We start from the raw sequence: 27,601 nt of genomic DNA, 5'->3' as shown, positions 1-27,601 counted from the left end.
AACACAACATTTGTTCACAAATGTTGATATTGCCAAAAATGTTGAACATTTTCCTTTAAAGCTTCAACAGGAACTTTTGTACGTTTCGCTGCAGACTTCCTTCCGTACAAATCCCGCGAACTGCTTTCTCGTTTGCTTCTGTAATCTGTTGAACACTGAAGATCAATAACGTTCAACTGCAATTTGGAATGGCAAGTCTGTTGGAGCCACTTCAATCTTCAGTGGAATATCTGTAGACAAAGTGAGACTTCTTTAATCAGTTTGTGACAGCATAGAGTTGTGGCAGCTCTGATCTTGTGCTCCAGGACGTGTTCTGAACACGACGGGAACCCAAACGTTTCCCCTTCCAACAGGCATCTTCTCAGAAGTTTACATGTCCTTTTTAAAAGCCTTCACTGCTGCGGCATACTTTTTCCCTGAAGTGGAGTGGCGAGTTATTTAGGCAGGTTGTGACATCACAGAAGAACACACATTTTGTCCATGACTTATCTTCAAGCTCAGGAAATGGTCGTGGTTCTTGTTCTGAGAACTTGGCTACAACCTCGTTTAGACCAACGGCAAGCTGGAGGTCCTGGTCTCGTCTTGGCCTCGTCTTGGCCTCATCCTGGCCTCATCCTGGCCTCGTCTTGGCCTCGTGCACTTCACTCCAGTGTGGTGAAGTACAGGTTTCTGTGCTACCGTCCGCCTCTTCAAGCTCCTGGTATTGCGGTCCCCAAGTACAAGTTCAAGTATGTTTGTTGAGAAAAGAAAGAAATACATCTCAAAGGGATAGAGTAGCTTAGGCTATTTCTACTCCTCTTCCCCACGTAGACAGGCGTAGACAGGTGGCTACAACTACCACTCTCTCACCACACAACCCAACCTCAAACTTATGTATTAGTTTACATATGTAAACCCCCTACACATAGTATGTATTAGACTTTGATCTTTACTTATGTGTCTACCGATAAATTGTTCAACACGAGTAGAACGCTAACAATTGAAATAAGTTTATTGATGTAAAATACACACAAAGGGATGAGGTAGCTCAAGCTATTCTCACCCCGTTCAGTACATCGTGTTAATACATACATAGACACACATCACAAACAATAAACATATTACCGAACATTCTGAGAGATAAACATATACATTTCCTCCTTTCCACAAGTAGTATGGTATAAGACGTACACACAAATACTTGTATGACCTAGGTATACTGTATAGACCTAGGTATACTGTATACACCTAGGTATACTGTATAGACCTAGGTATACTGTATAGACCTAGGTATACTGTATAGACCTAGGTATACTGTATAGACCTAGGTATACTGTATAGACCTAGGTATACTGTATAGACCTAGGTATACTGTATAGACCTAGGTATACTGTATAGACCTAGGTATACTGTATAGACCTAGGTATACTGTATAGACCTAGGTATACTGTATAGACAACCGCTAACAATGTGCAGGCGAGGAGTCACAATAACGTGGCTGAAGTATGTTGAGCAGACCACACACTAGAAGGTGAAGGGACGACGACGTTTCGGTCCGTCCTGGACCATTCTCAAGTCGCTAACAATGCGCGACTTGAGACCACCAATTTTAACATAAGGTCTCCCGACCCAATCACTCCCGCACGGTGGATTCTCTTACTGGAGATTTATTTCCCAGTTCTCCGGCCTATCATAGAGCACATGCCAACAACTTCATCACAAGTAATTAAGAACTTTCCATCAAATCGTCAAATCAAATCAAGTTAAGCCGTGCCCTCCAAATCTTGCATCTAGGTCCACTGCTAGAGAGTCAAATCAGAATTCACTGGCTTCCTGCTTCAACTGATTACTGTTGCAAATTTCTGGTACCCTCCGTCTGCAGAGCTATGCGCGATAGAGCTATGCGCGACAGAGCTATGTGCCATAGAGCTATGCGCGACAACAGCTGTCAACATGCGCTTTTTATACAGTCACCGTCGGGTCTTTTTCCACCAGCAGCAAATCCCTCGAAATTTCAAAGCCTACGTTCGCTTACCTTTAACCTCAGCACCACTGAGAGCACCACTGAGAGCGCCACTGAGAGCGCCACTGAGAGCGCCACTGAGAGCACCACTGAGAGCGCCACTGAGAGCACCACTGAGAGCACCACTGAGAGCGCCACTGAGAGCGCCACTGAGAGCGCCACTGAGAGCGCCACTGAGAGCGCCACCTATAACACCACTGTGGCCTTGTGGGACCTGGGGAGAGGGGGGGGGGAAGGGGATACAGCATGAATACAGTCGCTGGCTGGGGAGGCGGGATCCGTCAGGCAAATTATGATTTATTGTATGGAAAGGAAATGTCGTAAGGAGAGGCGAATGACTCGACGGTTTCACAGAATGATGGGCACCTTCTCTGGCGCCGCGAACGACGGTACAAGACGGGCCTCGAACGACGGTACGAGCACACATGTGTAGTACCGTCCACGGTACGAGGACACAGCCGTCTCTGTGGTACTCATGATATCTGCGATATCTATATCTGATATCTATATGTATCTCCATCTCTATCTCCTTGTCTCTTCTCCTCCTCCTCCTCCTAAATCTCCCCATCTTCAACCATCCTCATTAATGGTGTTCCTAGTGTTACTACACCATAACCACCACCACCACAACCACCATAACTACCACCACTACCACTACAACCACCACAACTACTGCCACCACTGCAACAATCCCCAGCAACTCTCCCACTACTGTTTTCTGACTGTTGCTGTTGGCATTTCCTCTAGGTCGGTCCGGTCGGCGGTACGAGCCCTCTAGTGCGGCTTGTCAGGAGATGGGGGGAGGGGGAGGGGGGCAGGAGGGGGTTAAGAGGGGGGGGGGAAGGAGGATAGCAGTTGGGGACAAAAAATAAATCCGGAAGACAAGAAACAACACAACTTTTTTGTTTACAAACATTATTTGTTGGAGAAAACTTAAACTCTAATCACTGGGATATCCCCCCCTACCCCCCTTACCCCCCCCCCCCAATATAACAAAAACAGTCTTTACGTCCAATTGTTTTTGTTTATAAATGAACGTAAATCGTGGAATTCCTAATAGTAATATTTCCCAAAAAACTATGAATTATTAATGGTATTATTTTTTTGTCGTGTCCGGCTTCTAAGACAAGCGTGGTGGAGGTTACCTGGTGATGGTTCCGGGGCTTAGCGTCCCAGCGGCCCGGTCCTCTCTCTCTCTCCCCAACCTTCACCTTGCCAGTCTATGACACAGTGCCACAGACGTGTTCAAGACAGGAGCCACTGTCGTAAGGGTCACACTCTGCCGGCAGCTACGTCACACCCGCCCTAAGCAGCTCTCCGCCAGTGCCAGTGCCACTGCTCCGCCTGGCACTCCCTCACCTGCCCGACACAGGTGTCTTGTGCTCCGTTACAGGTGGACCTTAGGTCTTAGTGGCCGGGGTCAACCCTCCATCTTATACGACCTCCGAGACCCTTAACATGTCCCCCGCGACTCAAGTCACAGTCGCCTGTTTACTCACCTTTCTGGAGGTAATTACCTGAGAGTAGCATTATTGTCATGGGTTAATGAGCTCTTATCACGGCTTATGGGCTTATTAAGACGATTCTTGTTTATATGTCTATTGACTGATAACTTCAGGTGTCAGGATACTGTGGCCAGCCCACACCTGTCCCTCCCCGTGGCCAGACCTCACCTGTGGCCAGTCCTCCCCCCCCCCGTGGCCAGCCCTCACCTGTCCCTCCCCGTGGCCAGACCTCACCTGTGGCCAGTCCTCCCCCCCCCCCCCGTGGCCAGCCCACACCTGTGGCCAACCTTCACCTGCCAAGTTAGTAAGTGACAGCAAGAGACAAACTTTACGAGCCATCAACACAGTGTGAAAGGGATTCCTTTCGGGTCATCCATTACCCCCATAGTGATGTGTGGCGAGAGAGAGTGGCATGAACCACCCATTAGCCACGACTTAACGAGGCCCAACACCGCCACAACCATCACCCTCATCATGACGACAATAACAGGAGAGCATCGCGGTGCTCTAAGATCGTCGCAAGAACAGATTCACTACCTCACTCCCCTACTTATTAATGAGTGCCCGCCCGCTACTGCCACACCCACCTGTGTCAAGGGCTGGCACCCACCAGTGTCAAGGGCTGGCACCCTCCTGTGTCAAGGGCTGGCACCCACCAGTGTCAAGGGCTGGCACCCACCAGTGTCAAGGGCTGGCACCCACCAGTGTCAAGGGCTGGCACCCACCAGTGTCAAGGGCTGGCACCCACCAGTGTCAAGGGCTGGCACCCACCAGTGTCAAGGGCTGGCACCCACCAGTGTCAAGGGCTGGCACCCACCAGTGTCAAGGGCTGGCACCCACCAGTGTCAAGGGCTGGCACCCACCAGTGTCAAGGGCTGGCACCCACCTGTGTCAAGGGCTGGCACCCACCAGTGTCAAGGGCTGGCACCCACCAGTGTCAAGAGCTGGCACCCACCAGTGTCAAGGGCTGGCACCCACCAGTGTCAAGGGCTGGCACCCACCTGTGTCAAGGGCTGGCACCCACCAGTGTCAAGGGCTGGCACCCACCTGTGTCAAGGGCTGGCACCCACCAGTGTCAAGGGCTGGCACCCACCAGTGTCAAGGGCTGGCACCCACCACCGAAACGTCGTCGTCTCGTCATCTTCTGAGATATAGTTTGGTCATCTTCAGCCTCGTTATTGTGACTCATTGTCTGCATAGACCCTTTCACGCGGGCAGTACTGACACAAGGGGACACAGGTGGAAACTGAGTACCCAAATGAGCCACAGAGACATTAGAAAAAATTGTACAGTATCAGCAGTTCTGTGCAGGAATGTGGTGGAGGCAGACGCCATACATGGGATTCAAATGTGAACATGACAGAGCCCAGTAGGCTGAGAAATTTGTACAACAGATGATTGACCCTTGTGAGGCGTGACCAAAGAGAGAGGATGGTCAATCTCCACAACCACCACTAGGTGAACATGCCACTAACAACCACTATCAACCACCCCCCTTCATTGCTCAACCAGCATCAACCTCCCCCTCCCCTCCCCTCCTCTTACAACCACCATCACCACCATTACAACACTACTCAATCCCATTCCCCAACAACAGGGCCCTCCCCAACCCCCCAACCACCAGCATCCAGGCCCCCCCACCAACCACCAGCATCCACCCCCCCCCCCCTAACTCCCCCCCAACCAGCAGGGGTCCAGCGCCGGGCGCCACATGGCAGCAAGATAGCGTCACGATAACGCCGGCCCGAGGCGCGCACAATTACCCTATAAATTGCAACATTGTCTATAAAAGATGATGCGATCTGTCCAGCTGGCTTTATGTTGACGGGTTGTTGTAGTCTCACCTGAGGGCGTGGGCGTGGGGGGCGTGGGGTGGGCGTGGGGGGCGTGGGATGGGCGTGGGGGGCGTGGGGTGGGCGTGGGGGGCCTGGGGTGGGCGTGGGGGGCCTGGGGTGGGCGTGGGGGGCGTGGGGTGGGCGTGGGGGGCCTGGGGTGGGCGTGGGGGGCCTGGGGTGGGCGTGGGGGGCCTGGGGTGGGCGTGGGGTGGGCGTGGGGGGCCTGGGGTGGGCGTGGGGGGCGTGGGGTGGGCGTGGGGGGCCTGGGGTGGGCCCGACACACACCTGGTCTCCGCCTACATTACTAGTCAAGACATATTGCTATCTGTACTCTTCAAACACCTGTCAAGTTCCTTCTCGACTTTCAGGTATTATGTTTTATCCTCATAATTGTAGCATCGTCAGTAGACATGGAGAAGAGAGAGAGAGAGAGAGAGAGAGAGAGAGAGAGAGAGAGAGAGAGAGAGAGAGAGAGAGAGAGAGAGAGAGAGAGAGAGAGAGAGAGAGAGAGAGAGAGAGAGAGAAGGAGAGAGAGAGAGAGAGAGAGAGAGAGAGAGAGAGAGAGAGAGAGAGAGAGAGAGAGAGAGAGAGAGAGAGAGAGAGAGAGAGAGAGAGAGAGAGAGAGAGAGAGAGAGAGAGAGAGAGAGAGAGAGAGAGAGAAGGAGAGAGAGAGAGAGAGAGAGAGATTTCCCTCAGAAAGGCCATTCACACTGTTCAGGAGAAAGATGGGGTCCTAGCATGTCCCCTTGGAGGACCTCGCGGTTCACTCTTACTCTTGTGAGAGGCATGGTTGATGGGGTTCTGGGAGTTCTACTCCCCAAGCCACTTACCATTAGTCCACCTTCCTCGTTCCTCCTGAATACCAGTCCTATGTAGTGTGTTTAACACCAGTCCATGTAATATGAAGTCAGCAAACCTTTGTATAGTGTGAGCTCTACACCAGACCACGGTATCAAAATATATGAAGCGGGACCGGCTGTCCAGAACCCACACTGGTGTTAGGGTACATTGATCTTAGGGTCCACTGGTGTTAGGGCGCACTGGTCTTAGGGTCCACTGGTGTTAGGGCACACTGGTGTTAGGGTACACTGATCTTAGGGTACACTGGTCTTAGGGTACACTGGAATGCCACACCAGTGATGGCAAGTGCCAAAGTGCCATCTCGTATGGCACATTGCTTAGTTCTCACGTCCCCCTTTTCAAGACAGGCCAGAGTTCAGAGCTGGCAAATGTGCAGACATCCTGAACTGCCTGCTTGGAATAGGTGAACCACAAACTATTGGGACTGCTTGGAAGCATTCAAACTGCGCTCCTTGGAACAAACGCGAGAGATCTGTATGATATTACACACGCAAGCTACTGAAGGACAGGTTCCATACACTGCGACAGAAAACCACTCTCGATATCATTCACAGATTTAACAGCGCGGGAATAGTGATGATGGTGAGGGTGAGAGCAGAGAGGGTGGTGAGGGTGAGAGCAGTGATGGTGAGAGCAGTGAGGGTGATGAGGGAGGGACAGGACAGGGACGGCCTCTGCTATAGCAACAACATGCTCCTGCCGTTTACATTATCATGAATTAAAACACCGTCATCTCTTGCCCGCACCCCCCCCCCCTTGCCCACCAACCCCCTCCCCACCCCCTTACCCCCTCCCCTCGACCCATAACCTCCCCATCCCTACGCACCTACTCCCCCTATACCCCACTAATCCTACCCTTTTCCAGCATAATCTGGCATACCACAACGATCAAATAAATGGCCCAACAAATGGCTACTAGAGTTTACTTCAAGCAAGTGCAAGGTAATGAAAATAGGTGTAGGGAGCATGAAAGCGGACACAAGTACCAACTGGGAGATGAAACAATACAAAAATCAAGTGGATATCAACACCAAAAGAATATCATCAGCGGCATATGCCAGGTTGCCCAGAATAAGAACTGCCTTTAGAAACTTGTGTATGGAAGCATTGAGAACCTTTTATACCACGTATGTCAGACCAATCCTGGCGTATGCGGCTCCAACGTGGAATCCATATCTAGTTAAACACAAGACGAAGTTAAGAGAAAGTGCAGAGATATGCCACCAAACTAATCCCAGAGCTGAGAGTTACGAGAAAATTCTTCGGGAATTAAACCACAGATCACTGGAAGACAGAATAATTACGGGAGACATGATCACCATCTATAAAATTCTCAAGAGGAATTGCACTCCATCCTCCCACAGTCCGTCACACTACAAGGCAGCACCCGCTCCCACGCTAATTGCTCATATCTCCAACTAAACATTGATTGTAACAATGATATATATGTGCTTCAGCCTACAGTTTAGACCTATTGTCTTATGTATGACCCTCTGTCCTGCGTGACAGTGAATACCACCATTATCCTCACTTTAATAAGACTATCAAAATCCTCAGATTAGGCAAAATTGTAATTAATTTTGTCAATAAAGATGTTAATAATAAGGAACGGAGATAAAACAAAAAGATGTGAATTCAAGCTGGTGTTGTAGGGATCTCAACTTAAAGCTATAATTAAGTTCCATCGAGAAAATCTAATAAATGTCTGCGAGCCGACAGCTGCAGCCCTGACTGGTTATAGAGAACCTCTAGAGGGTTCAGTTGAACCCCCAAGTTGCAATCCTTTTGACCCCATGTTGTGGTGTAGTGGTTCATGGTGCTTGCAAGACGTGACTGAGGGAGGGTGTGTGTGTGTGTTCTCCAGGGGCCAGATTCACGAAAGCACTTACGAACGTGTACATCTTTCCTCAATCTTTGACGGCTTTGGTTACATTTATTAAACAGTTTACAAGCGTGAAAACTTGCAAATCATCTGTTGTTATTGTTATAAACAGCCTCCTGGTGCTTCGGAGCTCATTAACTGTTTAATAATTGGAAACAAAGCCGCCAAAGATTGAGAAAAGATGTACAGGTTCGTAAGTGCTTTCGTGAATTTGGTCCCAGGCGCCGCCATCGTCCCATCACCACCACCAGCACCTTCCTCCGCTATGAGCTGCGCCAGGTGCTCCTAACGACCCTTAACACACTATCAACAACAGCCTGGAGTGCGGTCAGCAGGTCATTCACACACTTCATCACCCAATACACGGTGCCAGGCCGGATGGAAAAGTTACGACTGTGTAATTCGGACCAACTCCTCGAGTACAAGTGAGACGACTGCGGTCCGGTACAAAGACAGGTGTGTGTGTGTGTGCCGGCAGAGACAGGTGTGTGTGCCGGTAAAGAGACAGGTGTATGTGTGCCTGAGAACTGGACATGACCAGCAGAGTACCAGTATGCAGTCATCTGCACGGGGAAAACACCAAAATATATCCTGCGGGCTCACCATAGCCCGTGCTACTTGGAACTTTGTTCCAGGTAGCGAATCTTTAACAACAACAACCAAAATATATGACATTATTCCCACGTACCGGAGAGTCAAACATGTCCCCCAAAGACTTACAATGCACTTAAGTACATCGAGTTAGCAGCGATACCAAGTACCAGAGTATCATCAGCAACAATGTGGACCTTGGGGATTGAACACAGACATGACACACTACTGCCGCTACACACACCAAAAAATGAACCCGCGCTCATTTTGTGTAGAAGACAGTTAGTCAGAGAAGCTAGTAGAAGTGAACTGCGGGGGTAAATACACCTTAGATTCCTCACAGAAAACAAGTGATACCTGGTTGATGGGGTTCTGGGAGTTCTTCTACTCCCCAAGCCCGGCCCGAGGCCAGGCTTGACCTGTGAGAGTTTGGTCCACTAGACTTAGAAGGGTTGGCCAAGAGAGGGAAGGTGTGACCTGTACGACAGTCAGGGAGAGAGTGACAGTCTTGTAAGGAACAGGTTCCCGACATTGACACATCGCGAAATATTTTCAGATGAACGTTGCCAGATAGTGACACGAAGCGAGTCTCCTTGGCAAATAACAATTCAAATAGCGAGAAATTGAGCAATATATTAATGTGTGTTCTGACGTGTACGCCCCACACAACTTAGGGCCGAGTCAAGAGTCGTACATATACACATGTACATGTATTATATACACGTATATATGCGGAAAATCCAGAGAAATGGAAAAGAAAGATGTAGAAGGAATCATCTTTCTTTTCCATTTTTCTGTGGATTTTCCGCATACAAATGATCAGTGTTTTGTGATCGTCAATTGCATACGTGTATGTATTATATAATACACATATAATGTATATAATATATGATACAAGTAATTACAATGAGCCGACATCTTATCTTATTGTGGAAATTCGACTGTCATAACTTTTCTTGGGGCAGGTTTCATTATAGCATTATAGTGGCACCTCTGGCTCCCACGGCACCCTGGGAGCCAGAGCGATCTCACGCCACCTCCAACACGGTCTCGCTTCATGCAGGTCGGCGTTCAATCCCCCGAGACCGTCCACAAGTAGTTGGGCACCATTCCTTTCCCACCCGTCCCATCCCAAATCATTATTCTGACCCCCTTCCCAGTGCTATATAGTCGTAATGTCTTGGCGCTTTCCTCCTAATAGTTTCCTTCCATCTCAACCCGCTAACAATGAAACAAATGTACTGTCTGTCTGTACCTGAGTCCATTTTATATATGGTTGAAAGAAAATGGATATTTCTCACGTGTTTAAAGTATAATTCTCTACTTTTCCATTACACACCCGTGCCCTGGGGTAGATAGGTCACCACACACCTGTGCCCTGGGGTAGACAGATCACCACACACCTGTGCCCTGGGGTAGACAGATCACCACACTCCTGTACCCTGGGGTAGACAGATCACTACACACCTGTTCCCTGGGGTAGACAGGTCACCACACACCAGTACCCTGGGGTAGACAGATCACTACACACCTGTACCCTGGGGTAGACAGATCACTACACACCAGTACCCTGGGGTAGACAGGTCACCACACACCTGTACCCTGGGGTAGACAGATCTCTACACACCTGTTCCCTGGGGTAGACAGGTCACCACACACCAGTACCCTGGGGTAGACAGATCACTACACACCTGTACCCTGGGGTAGACAGATCACTACACACCTGTACCCTGGGGTAGACAGGTCACCACACACCTGTACCCTGGGGTACACAGATCACTACACACCTGTTCCCTGGGGTAGACAGGTCACCACACACTAGTACCCTGGGGATAAACAGGTCACCACACACCAGTACCCTGGGGTAGACAGATCACTACACCTGTACCCTGGGGTAGACAGGTCACCACACACCTGTACCCTGGGGGTAGACAGGTCACTACACACACCTGTACCCTGGGGTAGACAGGTCACTACACACACCTGTACCCTGGGGTAGACAGGTCACCACACACCTGTACCCTGGGGTAGACAGGTCACTACACACACCTGTACCCTGGGGTAGACAGGTCACCACACACCTGTACCCTGGGGTAGACAGGTCACCACACACCAGTACCCTGGGGTAGACAGGTCACTACACCTGTACCCTGGGGGTAGACAGGTCACCACACACCTGTACCCTGGGGTAGACATATCACTACACCTGTACCCTGGGGGTAGACAGGTCACCACACACCTGTACCCTGGGGTAGACAGGTCACCACACACCTGTACCCTGGGGTAGACAGGTCACACACCTGTACCCTGGGGTAGACAGGTCACCACACACCTGTACCCTGGGGTAGAGACTGGCTGGAAGACAGCTGCACCACCGGGATCACCAAACAGCGGAAGCAACACACCTGCAAATAAGAACCTCTGTTAAACTATCTGTAATAGTTGGTGATTGTGGTGATTGGGTAGTTTTAAGAATATGAAGAAAGCCGCAAGATTAGCCCATTGGTTAATGTCCTATTGGAAGGTTGTCAAATGGTGGTTGGTGACAAATGTCACCATTTGTCGAGTACTACATCAAGAATATGTTTCGGTATTCTTAAACCCTATTTAAACAGTATTCTTAATCTACATATTCTTCAAGCACACTTCCTCTCTGGCACGTCTTTCAATATATTAAATATTAAATGAACAAAGTGCACAAGGGCCGTGATGAGAATTCGAACCTCCGTCCGGGATGATCCCAGACGCGGCTTAGTCGACTGCGCCACGAGATGGAAAATCCCCTTTGTGGATTTGTTCATTGGATCTATCACGCTATTGTGATTTGTTTCGGACGGCACACCAGGCGTGACCAGCAGCGACCAACAGGGGATAAGAATCATGACATAGACGCAACACCTCTCTAGTTTGAGCACTGACTAACCTCCCATTGTTGAGACCACGCTGAGAGGTCATGACCTCCTGATACGTAAGGTCAGGAGGTCATTACCACCACTCTCAACACTGGTAATGTCCTGTGTCGCGTTTTGATCATGTCTCTGTGGCTCATTTGGGTACTCAGCTTCCACCTGTGTCCCCTTGTGCGTGTACCACCCGTGTGAAATAATTCATTCCTTGTCTACCCTGTCAATTCTTTCCCCATGAGAATTTTGCATGTGGTGATCATATCTCCCCGAGCTCTTCTGTCTTCCAGTGTTGTGAGGTGCATGTCACGCAGCCTTTCCTCGTAACTTATGCCTCTTTGTTCTGGGACTAGGCTAGTGGCATACCTCTGAACTTTTTCCAGCTTCGTCTTGTGCTTGACAAGGTACGGGCTCCATGCTAGGGTCGCGCGCGCGCACACACACACACACACACACACACACACACACACACACACAATGTGCGTGCGTGTGTTGTTAGAAGCAGACTCATGCACCATGCACTCATGGTCCTGGGTTCGATCCCAGGCGCCGGCGAGAAACAATGGGCAGAGTTTCTTTCACCCTATGCCCCTGTTACCTAGCAGTAAAATAGGTACCTGGGTGTTAGTCAGCTGTCGCGGGCTACTTCCTGGGGGTAGAGGCCTGGTCGAGGACCGGGCCGCGGGGACACTAAAAAGCCCCGAAATCATCTCAAGATAACCATCAATTATGAGGTATCGATATCATTCACGCCTTGACTTTTGAGTCGCAATTCTCCATATTCCCCCTTTATTACACGTCTTTACTAGTTCCTAGTTTCAACTTTTAATGTTTATCCCTAAATATTTTGACTTTTTACTTTAAATACTATAAAATTCTTATTTCTGAATTCATTATTTTTCAACTGTGATGCAACTTTTTCCCTCCAGACAAGACACGCTGAGGAAACCCACAGCCAGAGTCAGCCAGAGACAGCCAGCCACAGCCAGTCACAGCCACAGCCAGCCACAGCCACAGCCAGTCACAGCCAGAGACAGTCAGTCACAGCCAGCCACAGCCAGTCACAGCCAGAAACAGCCAGTCACAGCCAGAGACAGCCAGTCACAGCCAGAGACAGTCAGTCACAGCCAGCCACAGTCAGTCACAGCCAGAGACAGCCAGTCACAGCCAGAGACAGCCAGTCACAGCCAGAGACAGCCAGTCACAGCCAGTCACAGCCAGAGACAGCCAGCCACAGCCAGAGACAGTCAGTCACAGCCAGAGACAGCCAGTCACAGCCAGAGACAGCCAGTCACAGCCAGAGACAGCCAGCCACAGCCAGCCACAGCCAGAAGGCGACCACACAGGAATATCATCCAACTCACACAATAAGTACATAACAGTGCCAGATCAGACGATGCCTCTGAAGCCTACGAGGATATAGTTGACCTCTCAGGGGGTTACATTACTGTTGAAGCATGTTGTGGCTCAGTGGTTTGTGGCTTGGGAGTACTCAGTGTGCAGGTTCGAATCCTCCTTATGGTTACTACTGATTTTCATCGATACGTCACGTTAATGTGATTTCTTTGGGCCCTGTATTGATGTTATGAATATTACTCAATGTTTATATTATCTGTTTATATTGATTGAAGATACATTGATGCCACATCCCCCACATCACTACCCACACCACCACCACCATCCACATCACTACCCACACCACCACCACCATCACTACCCACACCACCACCACCATCACTACCCACACCACCACCACCATCACTACCCACACCACCACCACCATCACTACCCACACCACCACCACCATCACTACCCACACCACCACCACCATCACTACCCACACCATCACCAATTGTCTCACCATTCGCCAAGTCCATTACAGCTTCTCTCCTTCGTCTTCCGGAGTTATATAGTGCTTCCTATCTCTCTCTCTCTCTCCCCCACCTCTCTTCTTTCCCTATCTCTTCCCTTTCACTCTCCCCCTCTTTCTCTCCATTTACTCTGCCTCGTCCTCTTCTCTCCTCTCCCGATTGCTGTCTCCCTTTTTCCCATCTATCGCAATCTCCACATTCTCCATCTTCTGCTCTCTCCCACTTCCTAGTTCTCTCTGTGTGCCTCTCTCCCTCCATCTTCGGCCCATGGAGCTGGTTCTGGTGCTTGTGATATATGCAAATTGTTCACGGGAGCTGTGGCGCCACACCTCCACTCTCACAGACCTGCCTGGGTGTGGTGAGGGTGTGGTGAGCTGGGTGTGGTGTAGCTGGGTGTGGTGTAGCTGGGTGTGGTGGGTGAACTAGCAACAGGAGAGAACACACACAAAAAAAGATTCAGAGGTATGCCACCAGACTAGTCCCAGAACTGAGAGGTATGAGCTACGAGGAAAGGCTACAGGAGCTAAACCTCACGTCCCTGGATGACAGAAGACAGGGTCCATTCTCATCGACTTGAGAATGGTCCAGGATGGACCGAAACGTCGTCGTCCCTTCACTTTCTAGTGTGTGGTCTGGTCGACACAGGTGGAAATTGAATACCCAAATGAGCCACAGACTTTAGAAATAATTTGTTCAGTGTCAGAGTAGTTAACAAATAGAATGCAATAGGCAGTGATGTGGTGGAGGCTGACTCCATACACAGTTGAGCCAAAGCTCAACCCCCGCAAGTACAACTAGGTGAGTACACACACAATACCTGGCTAATGCACAGGTATTGAGGTATTGAGCCCAGACGAGCACACCCTCAATGCCCCACACCAGCGGTTCTCAAACTTCTTTACTGCGACCGACAACAAGACCTGTGCGGTGAACCGCGGGCCAGTACACACATGTGTAACACCTGCTCCATAGCACACATGTACAACCACATACACACACACACACACACACACACACACAATCAACACCAGTTGATTGAGCGTAGCTCTCATCCTGTAACTACACTTAAGTAATTACACACACACACACACACTAAATTATGTGCCTTAGCTACACTAAACAACGCTCCACGTATATCAGGCGCAGTGTTGACCTGGTTTCAGTCTTTCGTGTTTAACCGAATTAATGTGGAAATTCCTAATTTACACAAATTAGTAGTGAAAGGTAACAGTATCAAGACAGACTCTTTTCTTAAAGGTGGAAATTCTCCTTTAACTTTAATCTAATAGGAAGACATTTAATTGCTCGAAATCCTTCTTCGGATCCTTTTCTTTCTCCCTATGCCCTTGTTACCTAGCAGTAAAATAGGTACCTGGGTGTTAGTCAGCTGTCACGGGCTGCTTCCTAGGGGTGGAGGCCTGGTCGAAGACCGGGCCGCGGGGACACTAAAGCCCCAAAATCATCAAGATAACCTCAAGATAACCTTCGGTACAAATGAGCAACTAAGATGCACCAATTCATCAACAATTACCTGGTAACAACCGTACCACCAGTCTCCTGAATTGCAATGATGAGTAATGAGTGCGAATGAGTCTTATGAATTCCGCATTTTGTGTGATTTTGTTTTCCCTCATTTGTCACGACCCCATTTTTATTAATTTTGCCGCCCATTAATGGGTCGGAACCAGCAGTTTGGGGAAAAAAACCTCGATAACATCCGTGAGACGTTTCTGGAGTATGCATTCACCGACTGTCGTTGTATCTGTCGATAATTTCTGTGTTGCTTGTTAAGATTTCTCTGGTGATTAACAAGCGACTGATTTCTCTTAACAAGCAACACAGAAATTATCGACAGGTACAACGATAACAGGAGACTCGACATCAGCGAGGCACTACGCATCAAAGAGTCAAAACCAGCAATCAACAGCCAATTAACACGTAATTACATTCTACCCACTTCAAGACCCCGAACCAGCACAGAAGCAGGAAGATAAAACACGCAATGTACCCACTGATTCATGCCCAATAACCTCACCCCAAAAACGAATATAAGGATTAAACAGAGTATGTAAAATTGTCTTTGAAAATGTAAGAAGTGTCTTGCGAAACGCTTCTAGGCGCCAGGCCATAAATAAAGTGTGAAAATGAACTTTGGAGAGTTAATTTTTCAACTACCCCCTACAGTGAAGAAAAACATAAAAAAATATTATTAAGAAGATTCGTATTAGAATTATTAACCCTTTCGGTCATATTCAACAACATATGTTTACAAGAAAGACTGCTACCAAAATATAATATATATATATATATATATATACACATACATATACATACACACACACGTTTCAACGGTGCTAAGGTGTGTAAGTTAGAGATAATAGGTCAACTAGGCTGCCACGACCCTGGCAGATGCTGAGGAGAGGCAGATAACAAGTGATAAATGACCCAGAATCACTTCACTTCAAGATAACACCCCTGTACATGGCCGTATCGTAAGCCGTGGAGGCTGGCGGCCAGGCCCCGAGGTCTCGTAGCAGAGAATTTAGCAGGTTGAATGTGTCTTTTTTGTGTTATTATCGCTCCTGTCATCAGGTGGTGGTATCTACCTTGCCTCAGGTGGAGGAGCAGAGAACGACAAAGAGGTATTAATGACGGATATGGAGAACGTGGAAAGAACTGATAACAGCAGACTGAGAGCATCTGTTGGAATGCCATTCACTTGGGTTCTAGGAGACTCGAACCGGGGACCCCCACACGTGTGTAAGGCCCAAGCGCTATTGACCGAGCTATTGAGTGGCCTTAATAAGGAAAGTTTTTCTTTTGATCTGCTGGAAACTTGTTAACTACTACTGTAGATTAAGGAAGACGAGGCTTGGATGGAGGAACACAAGGCTCTCCTCATCTCCCACTCTTCCCCCTCACACTACCCACAACCAGGCTGTGGTGGGTATGTGGGCCAAATGGCCAAAGTTTCGTCCACCCTGATGCCCCTGTTACCTAGCAGTAAATAGGTACCTGGGAGTTAGACAGCTGCTACGGGCTGCTTCCCATCTCGCTTGATGTAGCTGGTGAATAAGAGTTTTAAATATTCCCACTTGAGGAAGCTGCTTCAAGAATTCTAAGACAGCATCTGCAGATGTGACGGAAATGATGCTTGTCAGTCATCTCCGGATCAGTGCTTTTTCTGCCCCTCACTTCCGGACCTTGAGGAAGGTCTCCAGATGCGGGATATTGGAGACATTTTGCCTTAACGAGCGCCACTACGCCATACGACCACCCTCGAGGCTATTAGTTCCCCGAGGACCATGTCATCTCCTTCAAGTGACAACTTGAGCCTATTCAGATGTTCAAACATTAAATACTATACCAAATTCCTGAGTTTCAATCGCGAAAAATTCGCAGCTATACATATATTTAAGATTACCATCAAAGTGCCGTCGGGCTGTGGTGGGTATGTGGGCCTGCAGGCCGCTCCAACCAACAGCCTGGTGGACCAAACTCTCACAAGTCAAGCCAGGCCTCGGGCCGAGCTTGGAGAGTAGAAGAACTCCCAGAACCCCATCAACCAGGTATCAAGCAGGGGTGGTGGTTCAAATAGCCTCGGTTATCACTGCCTTTTGTACGGTCACTGATGGTCGAGTGGTTTAAGGCACCGTGTACACCAGTTGCAATGTGCTCCTGGCGGTCCGGCTTCGAGTCACTTCGGGGGTGTGGAGTTTCCAGTAATATAATCAAGAGTTGATAGCAATATATGTTTTGTTTTTTCAAATATGGAAGACAATATGTAAATATGCTGGTTAGCATTGTAAATGTGTGGCCACGTCTGTGGTAGAAAAAAAAATCACTTTTCATTCACATGCAAAGTGTATCATTCAGTGTAGGGTGAACCATTGACAGGTTTAAGAGGCACTGTGCCAGGCAGCACTCCTCAGTGTTCCCGGCTCAGCTCAGGCACCAGGGGACAGATTCACGAAGCTGTTACGCAAGCACTTACGAACCTGTACATCTTTTCTCCATCTCTGGCGGCCTTTGTTTATAATTATTAAACAGTTAATGAGCTCCGAAGCACCAGGAGGCTGTTTATAACAATAACAACAGTTGATTGGCAAGTTTGCATGCTTGTAAACTGTTTAATAAATGTAACCAAAGCCGTCAAAGACTGGGGAAAGACGTACACGTTCCGCCATCACAACACTTGGCTGCCCCACACACAATACAAACCTGGGAAGAGCCTAGACTAGTCCCAGAGCCGAAAGGTACGAGATATAGAGAAATAAAATAAAAGACCTTTAATTTAATGTCGCTGGTGAAGAGATAAAAACAGAGACATGATCACCACATGCAAAGTCATCTTGGAAATAGAGTATACAGAGTACCCTGAAGACACAGACATTATAAATACATGTTATAATGTATTGATACACAGCTTCAAATGTGGGGTATGAGAGAGTGTAGAAGGTCCTCAAGCCCCGACACCAGTCAAGTGAATGCCGACAGGCGAGGTCCCACAGTTAGTCAGTCACCACAAGTATACCTAAGCAGTCAACCACACTGGGCTGGGGTAAACTGTATACCAGGAAGAGTAGAGCATGGCACCCTCTCTCTCTCTCTCTCTCTCTCTCTCTCTCTCTGTCTCTCTCTCTGTCTGTCTCTGTCTCTGTCTGTCTGTCTCTCTCTGTCTCTCTGTCTCTCTCTGTCTCTCTGTCTCTCTCTCTGTCTCTGTCTCTCTCTCTCTCTCTCTCTCTCTGTCTCTCTCTCTCTCTCTCTCTCTGTCTCTCTCTCTCTGTCTCTCTCTCTGTCTGTCTCTCTCTGTCTCTGTCTCTGTCTCTCTCTCCCCCCCCCCACTTCACAACCCGGAAGTTCAATAAATAGTTATGTGGAGGTTGACCTTGGAGGTTGCCAGTGCCAGAGGGGACACGAGGCTTCCCCACCAGACTTCCACTGTCGCGTAGCAGTGCCACAGTGATCACTGCTCTAGATGTAAACACCTAGTTATCCCAAAGCTCTCACGCCCACCACGGACCCAGGAGTCAGCAGTAGCATTATTAATCATTATTCTCGGCCTCATTATTATTGATTACTACCATATCTTGAGGTTATCTTGAGATGATTTCGGGGCTTTAGTGTCCCCGCGGCCCAGTCCTCGACCAGGCCTCCACCCCCAGGAAGCAGCCCGTGACAGCTGACTAACACCCCAGGTACCTATTTTACTGCTAGGTAACAGGGGCATAGGGTATACAAACTCTGCCCATTGTTTCTCGCCGGCGCCTGGGATCGAACCCAAGACCACAGGATCAGAAGCCCAGCGTGCTGTCCGCTCGGCCGACCGGCTCCCTTGGTGTGTAACTCAGTCCTCTGTGTATGTTCACTCGTCTAACTGTGCCAGCGGGCTTCACTTTTGGCTTCAGCCTTCATTCAACGGATTTACAGTCTCCTGTGCCAAGTGCTGCAACACTTATATTTGAACCCGATTGTGTAGTCAGAGGGAGTGTGTGAGTGAGCGAGTGAGCGAGTGAGTGAGTGAGTGAGTGAGTGAGTGAGTGAGTGAGTGAGTGACACAAGCCTCAGCTCCTGCGCCCCACTTTCCCATCTGTGAGCCGTGTAACTCAACAACCCTAGCTCCTTCCTTGTCATATCTAGTGTTAAAACTATGAACAACACAGCCCCTTGCTGTATTATATATGCCACTCACTCTCCTCAAGCCAGAGACTGTCAGAATACACCAAACTGCAGCACGAATTAAACAATTAACGTTTCGTACACTGTAACGATGGTGTTGTAACAAGGACCTGCTGTAACAGCTGCATTAAGTCGTATATGCCGTGATAGGGAATATCAATATGTACAGTCAGATTACGGGCTCACCATAGCCCGTGCTACTTGGAATTTTTTTTCCAGGTAGCGAATCTTTAACAACAACAACCTACAGTCAGAAACTTGTATGAAAGGCGAGAAACCTGAAATAGGGCGAATAAAATTCAATTAATTTGACTGAGCTTTATCCACCTCTAGGATAAAGGCTCTCTCTCTACTTTCCCCTAAATCCCAATAGCACGATGCATCAAATCAACAAATCCACAAGAGATTTGTTCATTTGATGCATGACGCTATTGTGATCTCTGTGTGTAATGATGTAAGGGCGAAGAGGGAGAACGGCCTGTTGACATAGCTCGAGTGCAGGGGGGAGTTGTGTAAAACCCTGGATTGTGTCTCGGAGAGACTGCAGGATCCAGTAAGTTCAGTAGAACTTCGGTTTCAACTCTTTTGACCATGTCGTAGCTCAGTCGATTAAGGCAGCGTCTGGGATGCTCCCGGACGTAGGTTCGAATACTCGTCACGGCCCTTGTGGATTTGTTCATGAACAGGTTCTGTAAGTAATTATTTAAGACGATTCGTGAATCTTGGCTGAATCTAACCGTTCCTTTCGTTATAACGTCATTATCATAGAACTTTACTAGGCTTGTCAGACAGGATAGTCCACCTATGCCCAACAACTTGGACTGGACGGTAGAGCGACGGTCTCGCTTCTTGCGGGTCCGGCGCTCAATCCCCGACCGTCCAAGTGATTGGGCACCATTCTTTCCCATCGACCTAATCCTGACTCCTCATCCACATACCCATTCCAAGTACTATATAGTCATAATGGCTCGGTACTTTCTCCCGATAACTACCTAACCTCTCGAATTCAACCTACGTTATACTCAAGATCAATGCAACTTATTATTACAAAATAAAGTTACGAATAAAGCTTTACGCTATAAAGTATAGCTTTATGGTACATTGTTGTTAAGGAGGGCGGTCGGCGGACCTTACATCCACCATAAGGGGCGACAGTCCTTGTAACATCCTTCCCATAATTGTTGGAGTATAAAAAGCTGTCTTGGCGGATGTGAGAATGTGGTTTAAAGTTAACGGATGGGACACTGGTACGGGTGGGGACAATGGAACAATGTATTTACATTAAATTGTTCTAAGCTTGTTCCGTGTACAAGCTGGTGAACCAGCCCATCACTGAACTGAAGAGCTGTATTAAACATGGTTTAATACGTCCGTATATTGTTAATGTATTAATCTGATCGAGTGCGAAGATGTGGGAGGAAATGTTCTTCATTCACATCTACTGTGTAATGTGGACATCATTGAACACATTGCCAACAGTGACGGTATAATACTCACCCCCACCCCGCCAGCTGAGCTTGTGGGTGTCAGGAGGGAACACACCCCGCCCGCCCTCAACACCTACACCGCTGGGTGGTTCCCCTTACAGGTAGACACCGTGCTTCCGGCCTGGTAGCTGTACACACCTGGTTTATCAACCTCAGTCTTCCTGTCGTCACCTTCTCGCTCCACAAAGGCTATCACCCCAGCACCCCATCCCACTCCACCTGTCCTGTCCTCTTCCATCCCACTCTTCCTGTCCTCTCTCATCTCTTCCACCTCCTCTATCCCTCTCCATCTCCCTCTCAGGGCAGGTGCAATAATAATTACACTAGTTCAAATTCTCCTTCCTAGACTCCTTCTGCAGATGTATTAATATACGAAAGTACTTAAGGAAATTCCTGTTTCAATTTTCCTCCGTGGTCTGACACTGTCACATTTTTAATCACGTGTTTATTTTCGTGATATACACACACTAGTTAAAATATATATACAAGAAAAAGTTTTTTTTTCCGGAACGACAACAAGGTTTAGGTGTATTAAACAAAATAAAGTTATATGTGTAAGATCATCTGTGTCGCAAACTAGTAGGCACAAATCGTCTACTAGTTATCTTTAGGTTATCTTGAGATGATTTCGGGGCTTTTTAGTGTCCCCGCGGCCCGGTCCTCGACCAGGCCTCCAACTACGAGAGACAAATAAAAACAAATGAAGGTGGTTGTGGTGACACAGTAGCAAACACAGTTGCAGGAGCAGGAGCAGCAGCAGCAGCAACAGCAGCACCCATCATCACCAGGACAGTGGCAGAGCCAGACAGCTCACCCACACAGCAAAGCACTTCCTCTTAATTATCTCCCAATTACAATCATTCGAGAACACGGAGTGTGACACTTTGAGAATCGCTTGACTAGTCCCAATACGACTTCCGGACAAATACATCAGGTTGAATCTAATCTTTCCTTACACACAGAAATCACAATAGCGTGATGGAAGTTGATGAAGTTGAAGCTGTCCATCCATTGATGTTCTAGCTGCAGATTCACTCTCCATCATCTCCCCCCCCCCGTCCCATCCCAAATCCTTATCCTGACCCCTTCCTAGTGCTATAGAGGCTTGGCGCTTTCCTCTGATAAGACTACGGGCTCACCATAGCCCGTGCTATTTGCCCCGCTCCTGTGCCAGGTAAGTTACGGGCTCACCATAGCCCGTGCTACTTACCCCGCTCCTGTGCCAGGTAAGTTACGGGCTCACCATAGTCCGTGCTACTTGGAACTTGTTCCGAGTAGCTAAATCTATGACAACAACAACAACCTCAGATAATTCTCCCCCTCTCCCCCCCCCCCCGCGCGTATCCTATACAGGACACATATCAGGGCAGAAAATCCGATACGGCGGTGTCTTAGTGAAAAGATTTGAGGGGCTTCCTCCCCTCCCCCTCCCCCCCCCTGACATAATCCTGTATGGGGAAGGGGGGTGTGAAGTTTTGAGGGGATGAGGGAAGGGGGTATTTCCCCTCATAACACCCCCCTCCCCCTCACACAACTCACACGCCCCGCTCCTGTGCCAGATAAGTTCACTACGGGGTCGCCATAGCCCGTGCTACTTGGAAGTTGTTCAGTGTAGCTGAATCTATAACAACACACAATTCATCATTTACACACGACTAACCACTCGAGCCATGATGAGTTTGTCACCACTCAGCTGGACTATGCTATACTCATCTCTCCCACACTGGTGTCCGCGTTGGGGGTATTGCCTTCCACTACAGACCGCTTGCTTGAACCAAAAGTTATCTATAGATATAGAAGATATATGATGGGTGATTTACCATCCTGGTAAATCAGGATGATTTCCCGGTTGCAATTCTTTTGACCATGCCGTAGCTCAGTCGATTAAGGCCGCGTCTGGGATCCTCTCGGACGTAGGTTCGAATCCTCGTCACGGCCCTTGTGGATTTGTTCATTATCTTACAGGTGTAGTGGCGGACATAGTGTCCTGTCAATCAATGACCAAAATACTCAGTATATATGCACAGTAGACATGCTCAAGTTCACGCTCAAGTGACATGCTCAAGTTCACGCTCAAGTGACATGCTCAAGTGTGGATTATGATGAAATACTAATCAAACATTTACCGGAAATACAGAACTAATATTGTTAATTAACTTTTCCATTCAACACAAAACGGAAGCGAGTTAAAATATTTCTTGGGCGCAGCTTGTGATTGGCCAACAGCTCCCCACTGCCAGCCAATGGCAGCGCAGTAAACACTGGGGATCACGTGACCAGCATCACCTGCAGGAAACGCCCACCAATATATCGTAAGGATATATTCGATATATCCTTACGATATATCGAATATATCCTAGAGCTCTAAACTAACTCCAACGACCAGAGTTAGACATAAAGAAAATCTAAATTGTTTTAGTAATGATAAATATGACATTCTTTTCCAGCAACAAAACTGTATCCAATAATCTCTTATCAGTTAGAGCAAATCTCGCTTCATGCAGGTCGGCGTTCAATCCCCGACCGTCCAAGTGATTGATTGGTTGATGAAGATTAAGCCATCCAAAAGGTGGCACGGGCATGAATAGCCCGTAAGTGGTGGCCCTTTTGAGCCATTACCAGTATCAAGAGCTGATACTGGAGATCTGTGGAGGTGCGACTGCACCCTGCGTGACGGGAGATGTCTCCCGTGCGTCCAAGTGGTTGGGCACCATTCCTTTCCCCTGTCCCATCCCAAATCCTTATCCTCACCCCTTCCCAGTGCTATATAGTCGTGATGACTTGGTGCTTTCCCATAATATATACACAGCACTGCTCCTGTGCCAGGTAAGCTACGGGCTCACCAAAGCCCGTGCTACTTGGAACTTGTTCCGAGTAGCTGAATCTATAACAACAGGTGCTTTCCCCTGATAGTTCCCTCCCTTCCCTACACCCCCCCCCCCCCGACACTAACGTATGGAGCATCAAGCTATCCAGACAATAAATCCAGAGATCCCATCTGGGCCCGGCGCTCAGCATCCATCTTCAACACCCAACACCAGCGGATACATTTCCGTCCCCCCCCCCCCCACAACACACTCTCATATATGGAATTAAAAAGAATGTTTTCAACCCTCAGTCGTTTCTTTCCGTTGACCCAGAAGTAGGAAGAGAATGGATCAGCCTCACCAGCAACATTTTCAGCAGGAACTCCCAGCTCCCCCATACACAATGCTGCCTGCTGACTTTGCGCGCCACAAAAGCCTTCACGGGAACTTCCAGCCTGTAAAAATACTATTTTTCTTGCAAATTTAAGCGCCTCAAGCAGCATGTACGAGAACTTTTAAGCTCCGGCAACAATCGCAGACTTCCCAGTTCGTATCCCGTGTCGGCAACTGTGCTGTTTGAAATTTGTTGTTGTTGTTGTTACCGTAGGACCATCTTGTTACTATCTCAAGATAACCTTAGGGGCTAGGACCAGATGTGGGCTGGAGGCCCGTGGTTATATCTTGAGGTTATCTTGAGATGATTTCGGGGCTTTAGTGTCCCCGCGGCCCGGTCCTCGATCAGGCCTCCACCCCCAGGAAGCAGCCCGTGACAGCTGACTAACACCCTGGTACCTATTTTACTGCTAGGGTAACAGGGGCATAGGGTGAAAGAAACTCTGCCCATTGTTTCTCGCCGGCGCCTGGGATCGAACCCGGGACCACAGGATCACAAGTCCAGCGTGCTGTCCGCTCGGCCGACCGGCTCCCTCGGGTTGCTACACGGGTTCCGGTGACGATAGAAGGGGCTCTAGTCCGGTTTAGAATTCATCTTGTTCCCGGAAAATAAACATGACTCCACTGGCTCCTAAAATCTCTTACACAAACATGGCGCCACGGGATGACCACCACCTGTCTGCCTGCCCCCTCGGTCACCTGTTGTGGCTCCAGACCCCATCCTGTCATCAGGCTAGGCTCCTTCAAGCAGCGGTCATCTCCACACACGCATTCGTCATATGTGAGAATGGGCTGCGTGCAGTAGCCCATCCTCACATACAGAGTTCTAAGCTCGTTAATCCAGCCGCTAAACCCCCTGGTTATGAATGAAAAGCGGTTTACACACGACTCACAACTGGAGACGTTCGAACATATCCGGAAAAGTGCTTCACTGACGAATTTTGTTTGAACCACAACGCTGTAAATGCTTCACCCACGTACTACAAATACAAATAATCGCCAACAGAACCTAAACACCTAACCTAACCTATGCCTATATAAGCACAATATGCTAATATATTAATATATTTTTGAGAAAATTCGTGTTTTGAATGAACAGCATGTAAAAATTTATGAATGCGTCTGTGGGGTCGACCGCTGGATGGAATGGACTTGAGTCGAGGACGGATTGCATGCAACATTATGCGTGTAGCGAGACGGGGCCTCGCCAGGTCACTCCACACGTCAAGAACCGCTACAGCATCTTGTTTTAAATCCAGCTACTTAGAACAAAAGTTTCAAAGTAGCACGGGCTATGGTGAGCCCGTAGTGGACTTACCTGGCACAGGAGCGGTGCTGTAGCTTGCCCTACAGCAGCTGGACCGCCCTGTGGGCGTGGGGGCGTGGGGGCGTGGGGGCGTCCGGCAACTTACTGAAGGCTCTCCCCCCCCCCTACCACCCCACAGCTTCTTATATTACACTGATGGCGCTTTGGTGATAAAAGTTTTGGGCGAGTAACAGCAGCGGCGGCGGCGTGACGTCCAGATTATTGGGAACATTTTAGGGCGCCTGGAACCCTAAGGGACACCCCTAGGGACACCCCCACCAGGGACACCCCCACCAGGGACACCCCCACCAGGGATACCCCCACCAGGGACACCCCCACCAGGGACACCCCCACCAGGGACACCCCCTGGCGCTTCTTGCCTGCGCTAATGTTGCCTCCCTGGATGCCAGGCCGGGGCGGGGGGTGCCATGGTGGAGAGGTGCCAGGTTGATGTTCAGTGGTAGAGGGAAGGTGGTGGTGGTGGCACTGGGTCAGTGTGAGGGAGGCAGGTGGTGGTGGTGGCACTGGGTCAGTGTGAGGGAGGCAGGTGGTGGTGGTGGCACTGGGTCAGTGTGAGGAGGGCAGGTGGTGGTGGTGGCACTGGGTTAGTGTGAGGAGGGCAGGTGGTGGTGGTGGTGGCACTGGGTCAGTGTGAGGAGGGCAGGTGGTGGTGGTGGCACTGGGTCAGTGTGAGGAGGGCAGGTGGTGGTGGTGGCACTGGGTCAGTGTGAGGGAGGCAGGTGGTGGTGGTGGTGGTGGCACTGAGCCAGTAGGTTACCTGGGGTTTACCTGTAGGCAAGCTATATAATTGTTTTACATCCGCTCGCCTATCAGAGGCCAATCATTGTTGGCTTCTTGGGCTTCTTGATCGGTAAAGCTGTTGTTGCTGGCAGCAGGTCGCAGGTCCACATACCCATCGCAAATTGTCTGAGGGGAATATTTCTGTAGAAAGGTCAGACGAAGCAATTTGCAATAAAAACTGCTGAACCAGTTTGGCTCTGTAGCACTTGGGAGGAAAGCATAGCAGAACGGAGTGAAAGAAGGATGCCCATACAATTTGGATCATTGGGGATCGAACGCCGACCTGGAAGAAGCAAAGCGGTCCTTGTACCAACCAGTCCAAGTGCATATGTAACAGTGAATATTTTCTGAAAGGTTGAAAAGTGGTGGGGATTTGTGTATTGATGCAGTGTTTTATGATAGTGATAATGACCTGTTCACAGGCATAAAGGCTTGAGCAGTGACACGTCTGTTCCTCACTGAATCTCTTCCTCTTAAGGAAGTCGTTATTGTAGAGCATGAGATGCCTCTCATCTCAGTTTCAGATTCCCTGGTCTTAAAGGTGGAAACTAGCGGGACTAACATTCAGAACACTCGCCCTCATCCCCCCAACACACACTTAAACTGCCATGAATATCTGGGCTGTGGAGGAGAGCATTGTGATGCACGAGCGTCCTGCTCGCGGTAGATGCATACTAACTGTGGCTGTACGCGGAGACGCAAGCCAAGTACCCAGGGCGGCCTGAGACGATAGTTTGCTCTCATAAACACATACAAGTGTCCCCGCCTTCCTCACAACATTAATAACTGTATACAGTATAGCTTATTTCTCTCGTCATCTCAAGTACGCTAAGCGTTCTATTCAAACTACAACACGGGTGGAACCGGGCCTCAACCAGGAGGCCTGGTCGACGACCGGGCCGCGGGGTAACTCAGCCTCGAAATCACCTCAAGGTAACCTCAAGGTAATCTCAAGGTAACGGATTATATGGCCCCTTGTATATCATGCAGCGCGGTGTACGGTAAGTTGATATATCTATGTATGCACTCAAGTCTATCAGTCGACCTGTATAAAAAAGTATGTCTTCGAGAGGTATATTGTAGCTCTCAGGGATGCCATAGACCTCTACAAGAAATGTTCCCAGAGTCACCTAATTATATACGACAGAATCAGCGAAGGGTTCACTGGATAACCTATTAAAAGGAATGATTACTAATTGTGCAGGCGATGAGTCACAATAACGTGGCTATAGTATGTTGACCAGACCACACACTAGAAGGTGAAGGGACGACGACGTTTCGGTCCGTCTTGGACCATTCTCAAGTCGATTGAGAATGGTCCAGGACGGACCGAAACGTCGTCGTCCCTTCACCTTCTAGTGTGTGGTCTGGTCAAGATTACAAATTATGTTGCAAACCTCTAAGAGAATGTTCTGCAATGATGATCATTGCAGTTTGACACGAAATACTTGCTTCAAGCATCTCAGCTACACACAAGACGAGGAGGAGGAGGTGCCAGGGGTGTCAAGCGTGGGCAATGTGCCACATACTACATGAAGGAGCACATAGTTATTCTACATCCACATGTCTCTGTTACACAAAGCTTAATTGGCTGTTCCCTCAGCATTATTTAGAGCGTTATATTATCCTGGCATCTACAGCAGTGATAACAGGGCTCGTACGGAGGATATTAGCAACG

The 27,601-nt window shown here is 48.8% G+C and overlaps 2 protein-coding genes across 9 annotated transcripts in view; one reads left to right on the top strand and one right to left on the bottom strand.

The window, feature by feature from the left end:
* Positions 1 to 27,601, bottom strand: part of LOC123767155 (carboxypeptidase N subunit 2) — a 187,934-nt gene that overhangs the window by 108,385 nt on the left and 51,948 nt on the right. For 2 of the 8 annotated variants that reach the window (XM_069304827.1, XM_045756696.2), the window contains exon 1: positions 2,015 to 2,174. The exons of the other annotated variants lie outside the window; for them this stretch is intronic. The gene's annotated coding sequence lies outside the window, so the exon portion shown is untranslated. Of the gene's footprint in view, positions 1 to 2,014; positions 2,175 to 27,601 lie in introns of those variants that run through there. 8 annotated transcript variants of the gene reach the window in all.
* LOC138352471 (mucin-3A-like) overlaps positions 481 to 27,601 on the top strand; it is an 81,520-nt gene continuing 54,399 nt past the window's right edge. The window contains exons 1-4 of the mRNA XM_069304968.1: positions 481 to 728; positions 2,027 to 2,209; positions 15,306 to 15,388; positions 16,043 to 16,206. Coding sequence (XP_069161069.1) covers positions 481 to 728; positions 2,027 to 2,209; positions 15,306 to 15,388; positions 16,043 to 16,206 — 678 coding nt within the window. The remainder of the gene's footprint in view (positions 729 to 2,026; positions 2,210 to 15,305; positions 15,389 to 16,042; positions 16,207 to 27,601) is intronic.

This window comes from Procambarus clarkii, chromosome 53, assembly GCF_040958095.1.
Source record: "Procambarus clarkii isolate CNS0578487 chromosome 53, FALCON_Pclarkii_2.0, whole genome shotgun sequence".
In the NCBI taxonomy this organism is placed as follows: domain Eukaryota; kingdom Metazoa; phylum Arthropoda; class Malacostraca; order Decapoda; family Cambaridae; genus Procambarus; species Procambarus clarkii.
The sequence above is the reverse complement of the archived record's forward strand: the minus strand, read 5'-3'. Positions and strand labels throughout refer to the sequence as shown.